The sequence below is a fragment of the Suricata suricatta genome, chromosome 3 (genome assembly GCF_006229205.1).
Source record: "Suricata suricatta isolate VVHF042 chromosome 3, meerkat_22Aug2017_6uvM2_HiC, whole genome shotgun sequence".
Classification (NCBI taxonomy): Eukaryota; Metazoa; Chordata; class Mammalia; order Carnivora; family Herpestidae; genus Suricata; species Suricata suricatta.
Window position 1 is genome coordinate 135,137,409 of NC_043702.1, and position 22,215 is coordinate 135,159,623.

Sequence of the window (22,215 nt, forward strand, 5' to 3'; positions counted from 1 at the left end):
GGATAGTTTTTTGAGGAACCTCCACACTGTTTTCCAGAGCAGCTGCACCAGTTTACATTCCCACCAACAGTGTAGGAGGGTGCCATCCAATTACATTTAATTCTTCTTTTGTGAAAGAGAAGAAGGAATTTTATCAATTTGAAGAGTAATGCTATTTACCGTTCAGAAGCACATCTTTCCTATTAGTGAACTGGTTTAAAGTTAGTGGCACCTTTAAAGAATACATAAGATTATTTTTAAGGAAATAATACTTACTATCTAGAAGCTACTATCTCCATAAGATAAATGAATATGCAATTATTTTCCACTGTAAATATGAAATAACACCCTTCGGAAATAACTTCATTATACACCTGAAACTAATGTAGTGTGTCAACTATACTTCAATTTTTTTAATAAGAAAGAAAGAAAGAAGAGAAGGAAGGAAAGAAAAGAAAGAAGAAGAAAGAAGAAAATGAACAAATGAACAAACTCCATTATATGGCTTGAATATCAATCAGATCTTTTCATCCTTTATTAAAGAAAGTAATGGAGGATTAAAATTTTTATCATTCTTTTTTTTTAATGTTTATTTATTCTTGAGACAGAGAGACAGAGTGCAAGGTGGAGGGGAGGGGCGGCAGAGAGAGAAAGGGAGACACAGAATCTGAAGCAGGCTCCGAGCTTTGAGTTGTCAGCACAGAGCCCACCAGCCTCAAACTCACAAACTGCTAAATCATGACCTGGGCCAAAGTTGGATGCTTAATGGACTGAGCCACCTAGGCACCCCAAAAAGTATATCATTCTTAAAGAGAGGACAATTATCTGTTGGTTTGATTCTTGCCTCAATTTTCACTCTTAGTCATCTGTATTTATCAGTGGCTCTCAAAACAAGGTTGCAGTGACTACAAATCAATCTCATTTTTTGGGTTAAACTCTTCTACTAGTCCCTGGCATACTAATCCCAAGTCTTCTCATGTAATATTAATAATCTACTATAAGCAGAAATATTTTCTAAAATTTATTAATAAATGATTCAACAACACTAACAAACCAGTGGAACTTATTAGACAGGACACTCTCCTGCTATTGCTCACCTGAAAATGTAGCAAATTAGATACAGCTCTCCCTATTATAAATATCAAATGGTTTTATTTCTAGTGCAGAAGAGTCATGTAAATAATTTTTAAAGAGATAATGATATAGGAAAACAAAATGGAAAACTGGGGGGAGGGGAGATATAAAATTACAAATATCATGAGAAAAGTAATATATTATGAATGTATAGATTTGACATTAATTGTATACATGCAAAAACTACTTCATGAATTTCAGAATGCAATTCAATCCTCCATCCTCTAAGACTAAAAAGCAAGCTCACATCTGTTAAAACAACAAAGACCTGGGGAGAGAGGTGAGGTAGAAGAAAATGCCTAAAGTGGACTCTGTCCATTCAAGCAGATAATCAGAATGAATAATTTACAAGCATACTTTCATCTTCACTTCCACTAAGAGATGAATTCTAAGGAGCTTAGGGAGACTGTAACACATCTGCTAACAAAGCTGAATAAGCAGAGGGAACCTAAGCAAAAATGATCCAACAAAACCTGTTTACAAGACTGGGGAGGTGATGGGGAGACTAAAGAATTGGCAGAAAAGCAGAGACTAGTCTAATAATGGTCAGAGACTTGTATCCTTAACTGTACCTATTCATTCCACCTCAGAAAATCAAATAGCCATATTAAGCCAACTGAATCAGAGAGCTGTATTAGGCTCACATCAGCTATATATACTCCCCATCAAAAAGAATACTTTATAAGATAACAGGCAAAATGTGAAAGGAAAACCTTTGTTGACAAAGGGTTTTTTTTCAGTAGGTCTTTGGTTTTAATCCAAATAGTCTAAAAAATACATTCCACAGAGAACAAACTGAGGGTTGATGGGGGGACAGGGGAGAGGGGAAAATGGGTGATGGGCACTGAGCAGGGCACTTGTTGGGATGAGCACTGGATGTTGTACGTAAGTGATGAATCGTGGGAGTCTACTCCCCAAGCCAAGAGCACACTGTATACAATGTATGGCTAACTTGACAATAAAGTATATTTAATAAATAAATAATATATTCCATTTAGTAGACATATATGAAAAAAATTCTGAACAATTTATGTATTTTTCACATTTATGCCTATTTCATGTATCTTTGAAAAGAAGCATATCAAACATGTAAAAACACAAAAAGAAGCAGTTTAATGTCTTACAAAAATACACAGTCACTTAGCTTATAAAATATGATTTTTCAGCAATCAAATGAAACTCTACATTTGTCGTCAAGACAACAAAACACAAAATGTTGAAATTAAGATCTTGTATCATCTGCTTCTCTACTGATTTTAAAGGAATGCTACATTGTCACCTCAGACTATACCTTATGAAATTACAGTATTAGCATTATAAAACAACAACAAATAATATGCTTAGCCATCTAACCAGGAGGTAAAATTCTGTATCTAAAGGTCAAGTTAAAAAATCAAAAACCAAAAATAAGAACAAGAAGCAACCTAGGTTAATTTGCTCTTTTTCCCCCCACAAATAGTACTCTGGCTTCAAAAAAGACTGAGGGAAAGGATTCATTTTTATTTCTACTCATTAATGTGCTCAATAAATATGTAAGGTATTTGAGATACTAGGTATAAAAGAGGGAAAAAAGACAAAATCTCTGATGTCAAGAGACTTATACTGGTCTCAAGAAAACTAATAAATCATTGGGGGGGGAACATAAGATACCAGAAAGTGAGGGGCACCTGGGTGCCTCAGTCGGTTAAGCATCCAACTTGGGCACAGGTCACGATCTCACAGCTTGTGAATTTGAGCCCTGCATCAGGCTGTGTGCTGACAGCTCAGAGCCTGGAGCCTGCTTCAAATTCTGTGTCTCCCTCTCTCTGCTGCGTGTGTGCTCGCTCTCTCTAGCTCACTCTCTCTCTCAAAAATAAACATTGAAAAATTTAAAAACAAAAGACAGTATAAGGTAACATTTATACCACGCAAAGAAATAAGTTAAATAGGGTGATGTAATTTAAGTGACTGAGTGGATACAAAAGATTGGATATTCAGAAGGTCCTTCAAAGGACACAACCACAGAATGATCAAATGATTCTCATCAGGCCAAGAGTTAAAGCCTTACTCTAAGAGTAAGCAAGCTTGGCCTGATTTTGGTACAGAAAGAAAGGCAATGTGACTATAGAGTCTAGCGAACAAGGAAGAAAATGGTAGAATGTGAGGTCATGAACATAGAACCAGATTATTTAGGGCCTTGTAGGTCAAAGTAATACATTTTTATATCAAGCCATCACACTGTATGAAGGAGCCTTATGAAATTCCACTGTCATGCTCTTTATAAAATTAATCCTGGGGATACTATTCACCACACCAAACAAATGCTCTTCATGGAGGTCCAAAGAAAGAATTTCTCTCAAATCTCATGTTCAGTAACAGCTGAACTTTTTCTAAGAAACTGATATAAATTTAACTTATGTGAATCCTTAAATTAATCACGTTCTCATCTATTCCCTAAACTACCGAAAACTAACTGGACTTTACAATTAGCTTCTAGCAATTGTATTCCTTATGACATCTATTTTTTTAAAGACATGTTTTCTTTTAGAATAGCTTCAGATTTACAAAAAAGTTACAAAGGTAATCCAGAAGTTCTCATATATACCCTACAAGTTTCATCATTAACATCTTACATTAGTATGGAACACTTGTTATAATTAATGAACAAATATTAACACATTATTATAAACTAAGCTCTATCATTTACACAGATTTCCTTAGTTTTTACCGGATGTTCTTTTCCTATCCCAGGATCTTTACAATATCTAGTCTGTATACTACATTTACCAGAGCTTTATCTCACTATTCCTTTTTTTTTTAATGTCCATATATTTTGAGAGAGACAGAGAGGGTATAACCAGGAGAGGGAGAGAGGGAGAGAGGAAGAGAATTCCAAGCAGGCTCCACACTGCCAGAGCCTGACATTCCACCTGAACCCACAAACTGTGAAATCATGACCAAAATCAAGAGTTGGTTGCTTAACCAACCGAGCCACCAGGCACTCCTCACTAGTCTATCTTATTCCCCCCCTTATTCTAATCTCTGTAACTACTGTTATCTAATATATTGTATCTAATTCTATAAACCTTCCTCAAAATGTCTGGGAATGATGTGGAGTAACAACAATAAAAATGAGTAGAGAAACATTTCTTGAAAGACATGACTAGCTTTCTCCCAGTAAGTCTAACAGTTCAAAATAACAATTCATACACTTTTTAAAATACAGAGCCTCAAAATAATATCCAATTAAAAGTTTTATCCAAAGACATAATTTAAATGAAAATGCAAAGTCAATATAAAAAAATCAGTTTTTATACTCCAATATTGGTTTAATCTCTGGAATTTTCCTTTTGTCAGCACACACAGCATGAGTAATCCTGATTGTCCTTATTGAGCCATGCAACATTAGTGTGGTCTCAGATCACACAAATCTAAAATGAGAGTGAGGCAAAATGATTTTTAAAGTCCCTTTCGGTTAGAAATGTCAATGATCTTTTAATTCTGTGACCTAGTTTTACCTCAGATTCTCCTATTTTGCCATCACAATTAAAAAGCAGAAAACATTAATGCTTCTAAGTATTTTTATATGTTTTTTATTTTTGAGAGACAGAGAGAGAGACAGCACGAGCAGGGGAGGGTCAGAGAGAGAGGGAGACACAGAATCTGAAGCAGGCTCCAGGCTCTGAGCTAGCCGTCAGCACAGAGCCCGATGTGGGGCTCAAACCCACGAACCGTGAGATCATGACCCGAGCCGAAGCCAGATGCGTAACCAACTGAGCCACCCAGGCATCCCGAAAACATTTATGCTTCTAAACAAAATACAGTACATTTAAAGAAGAGAATGTCAAAGTCTGAAACTTTACTTGAAATTAATTCAGAGTAAAACCAAAAATAGATTAATATGGCATAAGTAATATGAATAGTATATAAATTATATAAATCAAAAGTACCCTGGTGGTGCCTAGGTGGGTCAGTTGGTTAAGTGTTTAACTCTTGACTTCAGCTCAGGTCATGATCTTGCAGTTCCTGAGTTTGAGCCCCACAGCAGAGCCTGCTCAGGATTCTCTCTCTCTCTCTCTCTCTCTCTCTCTCTCTCTCTCTTTCTCCTCCTCCACAGCTGGAGCACTCGTGCTCTCTCTCTTTCAAAATAAATTAATAAAATTTGTAAATAAATAAATAAATATTTTAAAATGTACCCTGAAGAGGGAAGTATCCCCAAAAAAAGGAAAAAAAGTGGAAAAAAAATCCATGTAGATTAATTCCATGAAGTGACTGAGACACCAAATGGGGGGAAAAAAAAGCATGATATAAAAGGTAAAAAAAAATGTATCAATTTATATTTACCATTTGTTCTCTATCATTGAAAATCTGACTATGTCTGATGGGTATTACAATTAAGAGGTCTATTTTCACATCTATACTAAACTGTTTTATCTCAAAACAATCCCGATTATTAAGGTATCACTGATTCATTGTGGGGAACCATTAGTTGGCAACTTCATTTAGTCTGTCCCAAATACCCAAAACCTCACTGGTAAAGGAACTGTAAAAATACAACAGCTTAAAGGTTTTTATCATCACCTTCCAAAATTTCCTTAAATACTACTCCATTAAAGATTGACCCCAAGGATTCTAAGTGTGTATCTCTTCTCCGCACTAAAAAAATCCACAATTCTAGAACTTTAATATTCTCATTCTACTGTCATGCTATACTGCTCTCCAAGTCTTTCTGCTAAAAAAAATTAATTATTAAAATGTTTTAATTATTTATGCCATTTAAAAACCAATAAGGGGCACCTGGGTGGCTCAGTCAGTTAAGCATCTGACTTCAGCTCAGGTCATGATCTCACAGTTCACAGAGTTTGAGCCGCACACTGGGCTCTCTGCTGTCAGCACAAGGCCCACTTTGGATCCAATGTCCCCCTCTCTCTCTGCCCCTCCCCTGCTTGTGCTCTCTTACTTTTGTTCTCAAAAATAAACATTAAAAAAATAATAAAAACCAATAAAATGTATGAACTTTAACACAGAATTTTGTCACTTTTTCAGTTATATATTTCCAAATATAAATAGTTATCAAAATAATAGAGATTACACAGAAGAGTAAATAAGAATATATATCAAGAGATTAAATATAAGTTAATAAGGAATGCCTAAAAATAAGTCCTTAAGCTCTTATGTATATTATTTCAGAATATGAGCATTACAAGACATCTATTTTAAAACATTTTTTAGGTTTATGTATTTATTTTGAGAGAGAGAGAGTGAGCAAGCAGGGGAGGGGCAGAGAGAGAGGGAGAGAGACAGACTCCACACTGTCAGCACAGAGCTCAAAGGGGGGCTCAAATTCATGAACTGCAAGATCATGACCTGAACTGAAACCAAGAGCCGGATGCTTAACCAAATGAGTCACCAGGTGCCCCCAATAAGAAATCTATTTTAAATAAAAAGAGACTCTATTTTCCATAAATCAATGTATCCATGAAATTCACTCTCAAAGGATAAAAGAAGCAAAATATCATATATCTGAATACCTATTTATTTGAGTAAAAAAAGTAACTGTAAGTGAGTATGTCCTGATTCCTTAATGCACTGAAATTATTTTGTTTGGTTGGTTTATTTTTAAATGAGGAAAAAGCCCACTTTATTAATGAAGATTATCTTGAAATGTCTTACAAAGTTGGAAGAAAATAATTCACTAGTATAAAAAACTGTCTGTGGTCAACTTCTTATTAACAAATACTTTCAAATTCTAAGCATTTTATCAAATAAACCACTTCACTCTTACAAAATCCATTTCAAGTCACTGTTCTTTGACTATAATTATAAATCTGTTCTACCTTAAGCAAAAGTAGTATGAAAGGTGAAGAAGCTACTTATTTTACTATAACTCATCTAATATAACAAGTCAGCAAAAATGTTTAATTTTAATAATGTTACACTATAACCACTTACAAATGTTATCAGTATATAGCTATTAATGAGATTCAATTCAATATAATAAACATTTTAAAAAATATCAATGTCCTCTGCATGCTTTAAACAAAAATACTCCCATATTCTAATAGAATAATTAAAATAACAGTGAACTTAAGAAGCCTATAAACCTAATTACTGTTTAAAAGAAATTCACATTAACCGTATTGATCAAAAATTACTTAAGATTTACAGCAGGGGTTCTCAACTTTGGTTATTATTAGAATCACGTGGGAGAGCGTAAAATCACCAATGCCTGGGATTCACTCCCAGATCCTATTTCAATTGATCTGAGATGGGAACCAAGTATCAGTACTTGTAAAACAGGACAAACAGTGGTAAACTGAACTAAAACAGCACCAACTTATGGTACATTATGGTATACTTCAGTTTTAAGACAAAAAAAACTTGCTCACTGGCACCAAAGTTTTAAGTCTATTAAAAACTTAAGGTGTAGAAAAAAATAGTGAAAAGAAAAAGACAATGTTCAAAAAGATATCAATATCTTCAATTCTCAAGTATCGCAAAACAGAAAAATTCATTTTAAGAAAATAAAAATTACATGGCTTTACTCTGAGAGTAGAAAGAAAAAACAAGTATGTAATATTCCCCTTGTGAAAGTACCACAGACATCTGCATGACCAGCCCACAACACTCCCTTTATAACAGAGTCCAAAGAAGTTAAAGCCTCTGGATAATGATATTTTAAAAAGTCCTTAACTATAAGTATTTGTCATTTTAGCATACTTTCACAGAATTCAGTTTTTCTCTAATAACAGCTAAAAGTGTATGAAAATTACTAGCAACATGAGCCACCATGAAGGGATAAATAAAGATCACCAGAACTTCCAATACCTGTCAGAATATGTTTGTTATAAACTGAATGGTAAAACTTAAAAAAAAAAAATCAAAATGAACTAAAGATAAGTAACCTGACCTTGAGAATAAAATTAAAAGAACCAAGAGTGAAGCAAGTTAAACAGGATAGAGGAATCAATTAAACTTCCATGTAATTTCATTTTTATTACATTCTTAAAATATTTTGCGAGGTATCTTTAAGTCACATAAAATAGGAAATAATAACCCAATAAAGAACTAAACATTTTGATAAATCTTAAGTTTCTTCCACTGAACATTAGAAAATTAAATATATTAAGTATATTATAATAAAATAAAAGTCAGTGACATATTATAAAACTAATAATACCTAAGTGCCAATACCCTGGTAAAGATTTCAAGATGTTAAAGGAAGCACATTTTGAATTCAGAATGGTTAGAGATGAAAGATGTAAATTTCTATGTCACTGAAGAAATGAAAAATTTAGTTATAGATCTATAGTTTTATTAAACAACTTTAGCATCTGTTACATGTTGTAAAAATAAGCCTCCAAAAGCTTGTCACTAGAATGACTTCATAGAATTTCAGTTTGATACCTTATAAAATACATTAATCTGTACACACTCTCTAGATTATTCTTGGCATATACGCTTTCAATACATCTCTCTTGAAAAATGTGGTGTAAAATTTTAAGAGATTTCTCAGCCTCAGAGGGAACACTCCCTCAAGAAATAACTGTTGAATTAGTTCAGTTTTTAATGACACAAGAACTCTTACAACTTTAAATTAAAACTCTACAAACCTATCAAAGGTTAAACCCATAAAGAATGAGCTCATGAGCAGAAGCTGAGGTAACAGAGAAGATCAATAAAGTTAATTTGAGAGAGATAACTACTGTCCTTAGGTCAGTGATTTTATGACAGCGAAACTGCACACATGCATACATATACATGCTTATATCATGCATACATATACATGCTTACATCATGCATACATATACATGCTTATATCATGCATACATATACATGCTTATATCACCTACACACATATACATAATAAATACACTTGGTTTTTTTTTACTAATCTCAATCTAAAGACATGGCACAAATAGAAAGTAAAAACTATGTTGCTCAGACTAAGTATGGATTAAGGAGTCACTAAAGGCTGGATATAAAATATACTGGGGGAACAGGGATGACACAGATAAGAACTTTGACCTTAAACCAAATAGACTGTATATCTGTATTCAAAATGCTAACGTGATTTAAGAAGATACTAAGATCCATCATAGGATAAATACGAGCTAAACAAAAAAGTTTGACTGAAATATAAAGTAATCATAAAATTATTCTTAAAAAACATAAAAAATTTATATATTAGGGCTGGATATATTAGTTTTATACTTTCCAGTTTAAAATATCTTCCCTTACAAAGAGGTTTTATGTGACTAAATTAGGGGTTAAAGCATCTTACCCTCCACAGAAGGTGCCTGATCCTGAGCTGAATACAGCATATCCTTGAAAGCCTATTAGAAGAAAGAAAAGTTCATGAAATCACAAGGAATCTTTACACTAAAAGCATTTGAAGTTAAACAACTACTTCTTTTTCAATATCCAGACAATGACTACGTGATTCCTTAAATTGGGAATTTAGTAAAATACTTCAATTAACTTTAATAAAGTTAAAACCCAAATATTATACTTTCATATCAATCCAATACTGTCCAATCTTTAAGAAAATGGCTAATATGTACACTTTAAAAATTAAAGGGAATTTGGAAAAGAATGAAAAATCTCCTGAGAGATCATAAACTCTCTTGACTGAAAGAAAACAGTGATAGAAACTGAGAACAATGGTCCTTGAGAAACACACGGAATGCTGCTTAAGAAAATATAAAACACCAGACACTGTAATTGTAGTAACATAACTGTAACATAAAATTCAGCATCATTTTCAAGTGAACAATTCAGCAGTGTTAAGTACATTCACACTGCCATGCAGACAATCTCCAGAATTCTTTTTACCTTAGATACAAATATTCTTCAATGGAGGTTTGGAAAGTCTTCCATGATTTACAGGTTTTATTGTTCTTTTCTAAACCAGTGAATTAACTACCAATCATATTTAGGTAATTTCAATAGTTGCAATTTGGTCTCCCAATAAGTGGTTTGGGGACAGGAATGAAAAGTACTTCACTATACCTATCAGAAGAGTAGAAGCAATCCAGTAGATAAGGCTCCAGGGCTGACGAGCCATTTATAAACAGGTGGCTTTATCCAGTCCCGCAGCTTCAAAACTTCCAATTCAATCTAAACATTGGTGGTCACCCAAAGTGGCCTCCAGCATTCCTCAACAACTGACATTTGGAGTCAGATCATTTGTTGGGAGCAAGGAGACAGTTCTGTGGATAGGATTTTTAGTACTATCCCTGCCATCTGGAGACCCACCAGACCATCTAGATGCCAACAGCAATGCCTCCATCAAGCTTAGTGACAACCAAAAATGTCTCCAGATACTGCCAAATGTCCTGTGGGAGACAAGTCAACATGCCCTGCCCCCAAGCCCAGAACCACTGCCCTAGAGTCACTCAAGCATATTAAACCCTAAAAAAGAAGAAATAAACCTCCAGGATAACCCATTCTGTATTCAAGTCTAGTAAACTGTATTCTTCCCAACTGAATTTACCATATGCTTTATACCAGGACCAATCTGCTAGTTCTATTACTAACCAAGCCTGACAATATACAGTAAAAATGATTTCCAGTGAAGCAAGGAAAATTAACAATCTTAATCAATTAATTTTTGTTAATTTTAACCTATATTTTATAAAAATTTTGAAGGAAAATTATACTTAAAAATTTTTAACTTTTTAAATGTTTATTTGTTTTTTGAGAGAGAGAGAAACAGAGAGACAGAGCATGAACAGGGGAGGGGCAGAGAGAGAGAGGGAGACACAGAATCTGAAACAGATTCCAGGCTCTGAGCTATCAGCACAGAGCCTGACGCAGGCTCAAACTTGTGAGATTATGACCTGAGCAAAAGTTGAACACTTAACTGACTGAGGCATCCACGTGCCCCCCTACTTAAAAAGTTTAACATTATACATGCTTAAATCTGTAATATTCAGTAAGATTTACTATATGAGACATGAAAGTAATGTAACTGTGGTATGATAAAAAATATTTGTTGTTTCAGGTTCCTAGCATAAAGCTCTAAAAACCTTTACAATCTACTCTCTTGTGTGTATTAATGAGATAGCTCATGGTGGGGATGGGAATTGGCCCTAAAATCGCTTCAGGAGGGTGGGGGGGGCTGGTCCCCAGAAAAACCAACCACCTGATTAATGTGATTAGAGTGTTAAAAATTTCAGCACCACCCCCAAATCTCTGAGGAAGAGAGAATGGCTGGGGATTGAGTTCAATAACCAATAGCCAAAGACCTGTAGTCAGCCAGGCAGAAGTGTGGGTATCCTGGGTACCCTACTTATAGCTGATATCTCAAGCGAGAGCAGTTTTGTGGGACTAGGCCCTTACCCATGGGGTCTGTGCTAACTCTGGATATTTAGTGTCAGAATTGAACTAAGTTATTAGACACCCAGTTGGTGTCAGAGAAATGGTTACTGGTGTCAGAAAAAAAGAACCGGTCAGAAGTGATGACAGAAAACATGTAAACAAAAATCTTTTTTACGAAACCTTCATTAACAGGGCCACAACTTTTCTAAAATTACATTTAAAGCTCAGCCTCATCTTTACTGACCACTAATTCTTAAATTATTTGTGTATAAAACCCTACGTGAGTATGACAAAGGTATGGAATTTTTTTAAGAAAAATGTATATAAACTCACTATATTCTTTATAATTTCAGATGTCTCAGGAACTACTAACTTCTAGTCTAAAAAGTTAGTCAGGAAAATTTTTTTCAAACATCAGAAATTGTTTATGTCCGTTTGGAGTAGAATTTTATATGAAAGTCCTACACAAGTGTAGAATGGTGGTTATGTTACAGTCTTCCATCAGATATTTTAAGAATGTAAATTAATAGATTGCTTACAGCAAAGTAACTCTCTAGATAGAAAAATGTAAGAAACACACAGCCAACCAGAGAATACTTATGGAAATAAATCTATCATAACAGCAGGTAATACCAGAGACTCAAATATCTGAATGAAGTTTTTCTACTTCTGGAGTATAATAGGCATGCACACCAAAATTAAATGATGCTATCAGGAACCAAATAAACCATTAATGACTAGCAGAGTGGCTTCTATACAATAGCTCAATAAATAGTTCTTGAATTCAAAAGTGTTTCTTCTTTGGAGAAAATTACTTTAAACATGAACAAAGCACACTGAAAATGCATAGTAAGCGGTACCTTAGTGACATATAATGAAAATCAATTAAATTTGCAAAAGGAAAGCTTATCAAATTAAGTTTTCAAAAGACAATTAAAATTTTATAAAGGGAAAAATGATGATAGCCTTCATTTTGATGGTAAAACTGACTCATAATTTTATTTCAATAAAAAAAACTCTGAGTAAAATCAGGGACAATTATTTTTGCTTCTTACTATTTCAGCTTTCCTCTGAATAAGAGACCCTCTAAGTTTTTTATTGTAATAGGTCTCTAGAGAACTCCATAAACAGGATACCATTCTATTCCTGCGACAAGAGAATAGCTCCAATTAGGAATTGCGAGGGGAAAAGAGCATACGAAGCAATGTCTATATTATACCTATAGATTGTTGTCTACAATATGAGAGCACTTGCCAAGGTTAGGAGCAGTACATCCAAATACACAAAACAACATATTGAAGAAGTTTCTTAGATTTATGCTGTTTTATTTTAAAGAAATCCAGTACTTTATGTACAACTCTGAATCTGTATTATAAAATCAATATACATTCAGGTGCATTACAAGAGATTTTTTTTTATAGCCAAAAGATTCAAAACAATCTTTTATATCAGCATCTCTAAGATAATTTGTTAAATTATTTTTGTTATGATAGTGAAATATACTAAGACAAAACTCTGTTAGTGCTTATAACAACTCATATAACAGTAAAATCTTACAAATTAAATCCAAACCCAACAACAAAACCAATACTATTCAACCAACAACATTAATGTGACAGGAAAAAAGATGTTTGCTGAAACAAGATCTCAACTGGTAACATGAATACAATGCTGTCATTATACCTGTTCTTCTGAATTTGGAATGTCCATATGACTATCAAATGCGATACAACTCTCCTAGTACCTCTCTCTACTACTGGGCAGCATAATACAGTGGCTAGGAGCTATGGAGTCAGACAATGTGTATGAAAACCAACTGTACCACTTAATAGCTAGGTAACCTTGGGAAAATTAACCTCTCTGTATATCAGTGTCCTCATCTGTAAAACAGAAGTGATCTCACATACCTCACAGGTCTATTATGAGAATTAAAAACTCTTAAAACACAAATCCTTATATGAATTATAATTCATGATTATACATGAGGAACACTTAGAACATAAAAGATACTCAAACAATGTTAGATAATCCATTGTGAACTACCGCAAAACTTACATCATATAGCGGGATGTAGCATCATTTGGCTGTCTATTTGGACATGAATACATCAGTTATGTATTAGATAGGCTTCAGTCCGACAGTAATAGTACAATGCTACCTGGAGCCAACATGATCAAACAAGCATAACATAGGCACTGCAATCTCCTGGCATTTACCAGACTGTAAGATGGTGATCTAGATGATCTAGAATATGCTTATTTTATTTTCAGAGTATCACTATCATAAACATACTATATTTTTAATTCTCACAGGAAACCTACAGACTCCTATGAAAATACATGCAAATCCCAGTTTGCACAGCTTTAAACAAAGTCTCTAATTATATTACTTAAACTTTCTATAAGATATATATCTATTGCACAAAAATAGGGTATAGTTCAAACCTATTAAGTTCAATAATACTGTCAATACAAATTTCTTATGTTGTTAATTTTTAATAACTCATAGTAGATCATCATTAATCTTTCCAAAGCACAGGCCATCTCACAGGCCTTTCCACAAACTCAGATCAGAGGCTAGAAAAATTCCTACTTCATATCAACTCACCATTAGCCTTATAAGTAAATATTATCTTCTCCATCAATTAAATAACCTATGTTGCTCTCACTGGCTTCAATATTTACTCAAAGTCAGCACACTGGAATTTAATTACTGATTAATAAGCAATAAACACAAGGCATTTAAAAGAGGAGGGGAATGGAATATTTGTTTTAAACCTTTAAAACAGTCATAATCCCTTTAGCAGTGTTCAATAATTAGATAAAATTTATATCAGACTTTTTTTAATCGGAAAATATTTCTAACTGGAACTCCTGAATAAAAAAATTTTGATATACTCTTCAAAATATGCACATCATGGGGGGGTGCCCAGTTGGCCCAGTCAGTTAAGCACCGGGTTCTTGATCTCAGCTCAGGTCTTGATCTCGGTGGTGAGTTCAAGTCCCATGTTGGGCTCTGTGCTGGGTGTGAAGTCTACTTTAAAAACAAACAAACAAACACAAACGTCATGAGCTGATCTATAGCACTCCAGAAATATTCTCCAATTATTTCTTTTTCAATTTCTACTTCCTCTTTTCACACAACCTTTTTAATTTTCTTCACCAGAAATATGGGGTAGTCTGTGAGTAATGTGCAAGTCAGTTACATATGACATGGTTTCTTTGTCTCATCATCTAGAAATCGGTTATGTTTTCATGATACTAAAGTGTTAAGGACAGTTCTGTAAGTCAAATTATATACCTCAAGAGGGCATCCAGCCTTCTCATGTATCCTATACAAAGAATCACCATCTAATGAGTCTTCATTCCTATCCCCAAACAGAAATAAACTAAAATAACTGTTTTTGATGATAAAAATAATCAATAAAAACTCTTACACAATTCTTATAATCTAATATATTAAAGTTTAAAATTATGTACTTTTGTACTTACTTAATCCAATATCTATAGTATATTAGGATTATGAATAACTCATAATTTTCATGGAATTTAAAACCTAAAAGCACCCCATCAGCAAAAGGCAATTCAATATGCAGTTGTTACATTAAATTATAATTGAAATTATTAAATATATAAAATATATATAATAGGAAGAACTAATCTGGAATATTCACATTTACAAATTACTGCACTAATATATTCTGATATTCACTGACATGGCTTTTACTATTTCTGTGTGCATATCTCCCAAATCAGTATCCTCAGCCACATGTCTGCCAACACAAACTCAGAATGTCCAAAATTCAATTCACTTCTTCCCAAAATATGCTCTTCTCATGTTCTGTATTTATTTAATGTCACTGCCAGTATTCAAATCACAGAGATTCACAATCTCAGTTATCACCCATTCAACAAATATTTATTGAGTATCTGCTATGTAACAGGCACTACTCTAGACACTTGGAATACATCATGAGGAAAATAAAAATCTCTGTCCTAGTGGAGTTAACATTCTTATATTCTCCTTCTTTCCAACCATGAGTTTAATGATCTGGTTCATTCAATGCCACTACCACAACCTCATTTACATAAACTTTCTCCTATCCTTTTACCTACAATATTTCAGTGAACTCTGAACTGGTTTACTAACGTAAAGACTTTCATCTCTCTAAAACATCCTATAAAAAATGCTAACTTATCAATCTTCCCAAAGCACCAATCTGATTCTCCTGCTTAAAAACTTACAAGGATTTTCCAATGGCTACAAAATAAAGTCCATAATCCTCTGCTGGCTTCTAGGGTACCCAAAATGGTTCGAACTATCTTTCTAGGCTTATATTCCAAACTGAAGAAAATCACTTTCACTTTCACAACCTGACCCTAAAGCCAAAATGAATTACTTATCACTCATTTTAGGAACCTCAATACTTCTTCCAACTGTGCCATGTTTACAACTACTGTTTCTACTAGAATCCCTTACCCTAGCCACATCTTCTAAATCTAACTTCCAAATATTAACCACTTTTCAAGGTCTGGATCAAATTTAACCTCTTTTATGCATTGTCCTGATTTCTCCAGCTGGAAATCATCACTTTCTCCTCTGAAATCCTGTAGTACTCTATTTAAAGCCATTTATAGCACTTAAGATTTCCATCTTGTGTTTTAATTATTTATCTGTGTCACTTGGTCCCCATATGATGATAAAGTCAGTGTATTAGCCACCCTGCTTGTACTTGTATAAAAGAAGTGCACCATATTTATAGATTATCAATATCATCATAAGGGAATTACCAAACTTTATTCATTCAATGATTATTGGATTTCTACTCTGTACATTATGCCAGGCTCTAAAGAAAATAATGATGACTCAAACAAGGAGAAGTCACACAAACTATAACACAATATGTTAAATATTTTTAAAAAATGAGCAAAGCATATTGAAAGCCTAAGGCAGTAGCACTGGGAAGGGGGTAGGTGAAACATGGGAAAAAGGAGGGACACCAAGAAGCAAAAACCAAGAAGTAAAAAAGGAAGATTAGACAAACAACTAAACATGAACTAAGGGAATTAAAGATCTCCAAGATTTTTGAGCCCAGGTAAAAAGAAGGATGATTAGTGACACTACTGACTCACCTGGAAAAACACCAAAGAAAATTTTTGAGCAAAAAAGGAGAGAAGATTGGATGACAAACCACTTTGGTATCTACAAAAAACTGAGTTAGCAGACACATGAAAATAGAGATCTACAGTTTATTTTTTTAATGTTTATGTATTTGTTTTGAGAGAGAGTGCAAGTGGGGGGAAGGGCAGAGAGCGAGAGAATCCCAAGCAGGCTCCACACTGTCAGCACAGACCCTGACACAGGTCTCGATCCCACAAACCCTGAGATCATGACCTGAGCCAAAACCAAGAGCCAGATGCTTAACTCACTGAGCCACCCAGGCGCCTCAGAGGTATGTAATTTAAAAGACAGGTCAGAGCTACTGGTTAAGAATTAGAAATCACCTATATAAAGGTGACAAGAAACTGCCTAAGCTTGGAGCACCTGGCTGGCTCAATCGGTAGAGGCAGAGTGTGCTACTCTTGGTCGTGAGTCTGAGCCCCCATGCAGGCATGGAGCCTACTTAAAATAAAAAAGGACTGTCTAAATTGTAGGTAAATATAATTTCTCAGAAAGTGAGAAGTGGGCCAAGGACATAATCTTTTGGAATACAAAGCAGCAGATAAGACAATGAGAAAAAAAATCAGATATACATACATAGTGCCATAAAAATTAAAAGAGCATTTCAAGAAAGAAGAGATATTAGTCAATGGTATTGTAACAGTGCTATATGGTGACAGATGGTAGATACACTTGTGGTGAGCATAGCTTAATGTGTAGAGTTGTCAAGTCACTATGTTGTACATCAAAGAGATATCTGCACCGCATGTTCAGTGCAGCATTTATTCACAGTGTCTAAGACATGGAGACAACCTTAGGGTCAAGAGATGAATGGATAAAACCTATGTGGTATATGCATATACAATGGAATATTATCCAGCCATGATAAAGGAGGAAATCCTGCCATTTGCAACAACTTGGATAACCTTGAGGGCATTATGCTAAATGAAATACCATATAATACCATTTATATGTAAAATTTTAAAAACCAAGCCCAGAGAAACAGATGATAGAGTAGTGGTTATGAAAGGGCAGGAGGGGTGAAGGAGAGGGGATATTAAAGGGTACAAATTACCAGTAATAAGATTAATGAGTTCTGAGGATCTAATGTATAGCATGGTGATTATAGCTAATAATCCTTTATTGTATACTTGAAAGTTGTGAAGAGAATACACCTTAAATGTTCTCACCACAAAAAAGAAATGGTAATTATGTGATGGGATGGAGGTGTTAGTTAATGCTATGGTAATAATCATTTTACAATATATTAATGTATTAAATCAATATGTTGTATACCTTAGACTTACACAGTGTTATGTTAATTACACCTCAATAAAGCTGAAAAATAATTTTAAAAAACTGAAACATCTGAGCTAGATAAAATAACAAGGAAGGGTGCATTATATTAATAATTCTTCTGTATCTTGAGCTGGATGGTGAATATAGATGTCTATTCTGTCTTACTAGAATGTTATCTATCCATCTACCTCTCTAATTGGAAGACTGCAACCAAATTATAAAGAAAAATAGCTAACACTGGAATGCCTACACTCTTACTTTAGAACCTATAACTGAAACTATCCATATATAAGATTTTAAAAATATATAACCTTAAATTAAAGGAAAGAAAAATAAAAAGCTGCTTAGAGATCAAAAAGAAAGAGACTAAGAGGAGGTTATTAGATCTGAGGATCAAGGTCTCACCTATGACCATTAATCAACGGTTTCAGAAGAGTGACTGGGCAGAAGCTAGATTAGATTGGGTTGAGTGCACATGAGAGCTGAGGAAATGATGGCCACAAATACTGCTCAATAATAAAAGCAATCATAGTTACATTTATTGAATGCCTACTATCAGATATCATTTTGTTTTTTGTTTTTGTTTTTTTACACAATTTATTTTTTTAACACATGCAATTATTTTCCATCATTTACAATACAGCAGTTACAATGATACTCCAAACAGAAAAGCAAAGTAAAAAATCAAAACCCCCACTTCTATTTCATGTAATTAGACTTATACAGAAATTAGAAGGTTAGGTACCAACTAGTTAATCACCTAATTTCACAGCTATCAGATATCATTTTGAATATTTTAAACACACTGCTTTAACTCTAACTTTATTAAACAGAGAGCTTTAACGTCTTAAAGTGAATGTGATTCTTATTTTACCACTGAAGATGTGAAACTCAGGTTACTAAAGTATCTCACCCAAGTTTTGTACCTTCTATAATCAATGCTTGAGAAAAAGACACATAGCCCACTATTTCAAATGGAACCTTATTTTCTAAGATTGACTTCTAATTTTGGCAACTCAATTTTGATATTCTTTTAGTTCCAAAACTTTCCTACCATTAGATTTATATATCAGGTGTGGGCCCTAGCCTCTGAGATGATTCCTTCCAAAGATTCCTGCCTCCTAGTAGTCCTGTGCATCCCCTGCCATACAAAATAGAGCTGACCTATATAACCAACAGAATATTGCATAAATGGCAGACTACTGTTTTCAAGGCTAAGTCATAAAAGATACCATGGTTTTCATTTTACTGTTTCTTGGATTACCCACTCTGGGGGAAACCAACCTTAAAAAAAAAAAAAAAAAAAAGGAAGCAGCCCTATGGTGAGTTCTGAGTGGCAAAGAGCTGAGGCCTTCTGAAAAAAGGCACAAATTTGCAAACCATCAGAGTGAGCTATCCTCGAACTGGACCCTCCAGTCCCAGTCAAGCCTTGACAGATGACTGCAACCCCAGCTGACATCTTGACTGCAACTTCACACAATACCCTGAGTCAGAACAACCCAGCTGAGCTGCTTCCTAACTCTTAACACACAGAAACAGCATGAGATAAATGTTTATTATTATTTTAAGCTGCTAAGTGTTGGGGTAATTTGTATATAGTGATAGATGATTAATACATGAGGTAGATCTGAAAAACATTTTTATATCACAGAATATACACGTTATTAGATCATAACCAACATCTTCTGCTCATCTTGATCAAAGTAGCTAAGATTCTCACCCCTATACATACACAAAATAATGGAAAGAAAAAAGAAAAAAGAATGGAAAGAAAAATCATGACAATTTCAAGCAACTGATTTATTTAGCAATAATAAGTAAAATTGCAGTCCCATATATCAAAGCCATCAACACTGAAATTTAACTTATACTGAATGCCCTTGAGAAATCATACAGCCACACTTCTAAGCTGAAGCAGGTCTGGCGGAATAAATCAGTATCTTCTCCTTGTCTAAGGATACTACTCTGATGATAAACTAAGGCTGATAACAAATGCTCTCTTCTAACTAATTAAATCTATATGGCTTACTCTTACATTTCTTGTGGTAGCAGCTGTAAATTCTGAGGGAAGAGAACCACCTCACCTCAGTTTTTATAAGCCACAGCATCTAGCGCAGTACAAATTTTAAATATACCGGCAAACTTCACAGACTTTGTAACACAAAACCTGTATGTCTTTTTTTTTTTAATGTTTTTATTTATTTTTGAGAGAGAGAGAGAGAGAGAGGCAGCATGAGCGCAGGGGAAGGTCAGAGAGAGAGGGAGACACAGAATCCGAAGACAGGCTCCAGGCTCTGAGCTAGCTGTCAGCACAGAGCATGACGCGAGGCTCGAACCCACGAACTGCGGGATCATGACCTGAGCCGAAGTTGGCCATTCAACTGACTGAGCCACCCAGGCACCCCAAAACCTGTATGTCTAAATCAGCACATCAGTTAATTTTTTTAAGTGCTAGCTATTATTTTCACTGAGCTCTTTTATAGCAGTTCTGGTTTCATTAACTGTCAAAATGCAAAGTCCTTCCTTCGTTTTCTCAATTTTCATTATCTTTTATCACTACACAAAATTCAAACCATTTTCATTTACTAGACGAAAAGTTCTTAATGCTTTTGGCTTCCAGCTCTCTTAAACATGTAAGTTTTACACAGGTTGGTAAAACACATTAGATTTCTGCCCAAAAATAATAGTTTTCACAACATAAAATTCTCACTTTTGCTCTTAGTAAGTTTGCCAGTTTAACTGCATAAAAACAAAAAGGAATCCAAAAGCTCTGCAGTACTGCAACAGTGTTTTCGATGTCTATAAAAATCATAAGAATACTTTTATTTTTTTTTTAGTAATCTCTACACCCAATGTGGGTCTCGAACTCATGACCCCAAGATCAAGAGTAACATGTTGTTCCAAGTGAGCCAGCGAGGCACCCCAAAAATGGTTTCTAATCTATGGGTCTAAGACCACTTCACAGCTCCGATTTTAGTATCACAAAACCTTAATAAATTGGTCTTCTCTGTAGGCTGAGTAACATTTCCCACAAAAAATACTATCAAAATACTTTTGTACTTAATAAAATACTATCATATTTCATTAAGTCTAAGACACCATCAGTTGTTAAAGCACACCATTATTTTATGAATCATTAAGAAAGAAACACATTACTAATTAAACTATGACATCTGTAAGACGAATCCCAGTTTCAAAGGTAATGTAATGTGCAACAAGGGAGTGTACATCTTAGACTCTATGAAATACAGTATTTCATTTTGTCAAAAGGTAGTTTCTCAGGCACTGAATTCTTTTTATTTTTAAGTTTATTTTGAGAGAGAAGGAGAGAGAAGGCAAGTGGGGGTAGAGGCAGAGAAAGGGAGAGAGAGAATCCCAGGCTCCATGCTGTCAGCACACAGCCCCATGCGGGGTTCAATCTCACAAATCCTGAGATCATGACTCGACTGATATCAAGAGCTGGAACTAACCAACTGAGCCACCCAGGTGCCCCATCAAGCAATGGATTCTACAAGTCCAGCCACTATCATCTGGTTTCCAAAAAATTTCAAGATACAGAAAGAGAGTCTTCTTCAATTAAGTACTAACACCCTAAAATGTCTATTGAATAAATGAGTAAAAGTTACTTCAGTGGCTTATTTTTAGTAATGACAGAAATTAACAGCTATACTTTCCTGAAGAATATCTCCTATAGGTCAGCCCCTTGATGGACTTTCATATATTACTACATATAATTCTCACAATAACCTTGAAAGGTAAGTATTATCCCCATTTTACACACAAGAAAACTGAGGTTCTGAGAAAACACTCTGTAAAGGTTTCACAGAAAATAAATGAGAGAAATGCAATTAAGTCAGTAATTTAGAAAGAATAATGCTACTTTCTCTACCGCCTTCATATATGAGCAGATCTCATAAATTCGCAAAGAACTGTTTGCTTTATCCTACTTGTTCCTCAAAGTTCTTATTTTCCTCACTCTATTAGTAGCCAAATTTCTCAAATGGTAAAGACGTGTTGTCTCAATGACTTTAACCTCTTAAAGCCCGGAAGATAGTTTGCAAAAGACAACATATGTTCAAAATCCACAAATAAACTCCCTTTGTCACATCCAAAGCCAATACTTTTTTTTAAATGTTTATTTTTGAGAGAGGGAGAGAAGGCAAGCAAGTGACAGAGCAGCAGAGGGGCAGAGAGAGAGGGAGACACAGAATATGAAGCAGGTATCAGGCTCTGAGCATCAGCACAGAGCCCAACGTGGGGCTCAGACTCACAGACTGCAAGATCATAACCTGAGTCAAAGTAGGACACTTAACTGACTGAGCCACCCAGGGGTCCCTCCAA

General features: G+C 34.6%; 1 protein-coding gene across 1 annotated transcript in view; it reads right to left on the reverse strand.

Moving 5' to 3' along the window:
• XPR1 (xenotropic and polytropic retrovirus receptor 1) overlaps positions 1-22,215 on the reverse strand; it is a 193,436-nt gene that overhangs the window by 155,845 nt on the left and 15,376 nt on the right. Inside the window, exon 2 of the mRNA XM_029933366.1 lies at positions 9,377-9,428. Within this exon, the coding sequence (XP_029789226.1) occupies positions 9,377-9,428 (52 nt within the window). The remainder of the gene's footprint in view (positions 1-9,376; positions 9,429-22,215) is intronic.